The following is a 2179-nucleotide window of genomic DNA, read 5'->3' on the forward strand; positions in this document are numbered from 1 at the left end:
TTTAGGCAGTGTTCAATATCCTGCAAACGACTAACTGATAGCAAAATCGTAGTAACTGCTCAATCACATAAATGCAAGAAAGATAGTATTGGAGGAAAAATTTCGAACCAATCACGGATCGCCACATCATTTATTAAAGTTGACGTGGATCCCAAATTAGAATTGAAGATAAATTCTGATGACGTCACGTGTTCCCGAGCATTGGTCTTACGCCCAAATATGAGCTTAATTTGGGCCTAAAATACCAAAATTGGTCCAAATCCAATTAATTTGACCCAAATGTCAGACCCAAGTTTAATTAATAGGCCCAAAAGTCAGACCCAAGTCCAATTAATTGGGTCCAAAGACTAACCCATAAGGCCTATCAGAAAACTCTATAAATAGAAGAGCTATTCTAATTCTAAGGGGTGCAATTCATAGAGCCAAAGAGAATTCATCAACGCCGATGCAGATCAAGTACTAAAGATTGAACCACATCAACACCAACCCACGTTTCTCCTTATATATATAAATAATGCTGAAATATAACATCTTTATATAGAGAGATTTTCTTTTTCACGCCACACAATTTTTTTCCCTTAAACCAGTATATATAAACACGATCTATCAAGGCATGCAAAATCTATACATTCAAAATTAATTTGAGCGTGAATTCCAATTCCAATGCAAAATGATCCCGGACACAATCAATTTATTAAACTAAATCAATATATATATATATAGACTAAAACAAATCTATACAAAAAGAAAAAAAAAAAAACAGAATAAAAGGTTGTTTTATAATATTTATAAGTAGACGGAATAACAAAAAATTGAGTAAAAAACAGACTAAATTATTGATATAATATTCCAAATGAAATTCCACTATCACCCTAAGAAAAATTATCTATGTGAATTCAACGTGAACAAGGACAATGACTTCAGTTTATTGACTAATTGTCGAACTCAAACCAATTTATAAAAGGAGAGAAAAGTAATGGTTAAAAATTCTTTTATGCAATTTGAAGAAAGGACATGTTTATAGAGTAGTCGAATAATTGGTTAATTATGAAAAAACATTTTCATACTGTTCACTACCATTTATTCTAACAGATTGTAATACCTTTTAAAGATAAAAGGTTAAAAATTCTTAATAAACAAGTTTAGGGTAAATTGATTTTTTACCACATTATTATTACACTAGAATATAGAATATATTAATTTATTTATTAATTTATATATTTGTAAGGTAAAGTGTGTTGCATCTTCTAAGACGTCTGAAATGAATATTCATCAATATACAAAAGGATTCTGAATTTCAATAATTTTGTATTCCCTTAAATTACCTTTACAAAGCGAGTAATCGCCAAACGCAGAAACCTGATCGGAAAAAGGTAGGTTGCTGTCCGGAATTTGGATCAATGACGGCGACGGTGAATATGAGGAAGATGCTGACGGCATCAGCAGCCATGGTCTGCGCCGTAGCCGTAGTGTCTTTATGCGGGGCTTTATCTTCCCCAGAAACACGCTTCATCAAGAACACCATCTCCTCCCATCAGATCGTCATCTTCTCCAAGTCCTATTGCCCGTATTTTTCATTCTCATTTCTCTTTCTTCTCTTAATCGATTTGTTCATACTCCCAATGTGGAGATCTAAATCTCGTTGCTCTACAATTGGAATCAGATCGGGGATTGATGAATGAATTAGGGGGCGGGGGCGATGTTCCGGTTCTCTTTAATTTTTGTCCTTGTGTAATGCAGGTACTGTAGAAGGGCAAAAGCTGTTTTCAAGGAATTACGCAAAGTTCCTCATGTCGTTGAGCTCGATCAAAGAGGTACTTGCATAACCTGCCTTTTTTCTTGTTCTGTTTATGAAACTCACTATGCTTGTTTCTTGTTTTTGAGTTCCTTCCTTTATATTAGATTTTGGTCAATTTTATATGAAAATCTTGTTCTGGCTTATTCTTTCCAGAAAATACTGGAGTGTGATATTACACTTGATATGGGCATTTTGAGAATTTTGAAGCTCAAGCTCAAGTGTTAAGTTAATCGCTTGCTCTTATTATATTCTTCTTCCCATAGCAAACTTCATCTGCTTCTCTTCTCATTTCTTTTCTGATGATTTCGTTATCATTGTTTCAAAGAACGATCTGGTCTTACTTAATTGTTACGGAGTAGTTAGAGAATTTGTTCTTACTAT

At 33.6% G+C, this 2179-nt stretch overlaps 1 protein-coding gene across 1 annotated transcript; it reads left to right on the forward strand.

Moving 5' to 3' along the window:
• The first annotated feature begins 1063 nt into the window (after window positions 1-1063).
• On the forward strand, window positions 1064-2038 carry LOC150037611 (uncharacterized). Its single transcript, XM_090310949.1, has 2 exons — window positions 1064-1567; window positions 1741-2038. The coding sequence occupies exons 1-2, from the start codon at window positions 1401-1403 to the stop codon at window positions 2021-2023; spliced, it is 450 nt and encodes a 149-aa protein (XP_090167075.1). The 5' UTR covers window positions 1064-1400; the 3' UTR covers window positions 2024-2038.
• The last annotated feature ends 141 nt before the right edge of the window (window positions 2039-2179 follow it).

Source organism: Benincasa hispida, chromosome 2, assembly GCF_027475165.1.
Source record: "Benincasa hispida cultivar pf3 chromosome 2, pf3_genome.v1.1, whole genome shotgun sequence".
Lineage (NCBI taxonomy): Eukaryota > Viridiplantae > Streptophyta > Magnoliopsida > Cucurbitales > Cucurbitaceae > Benincasa > Benincasa hispida.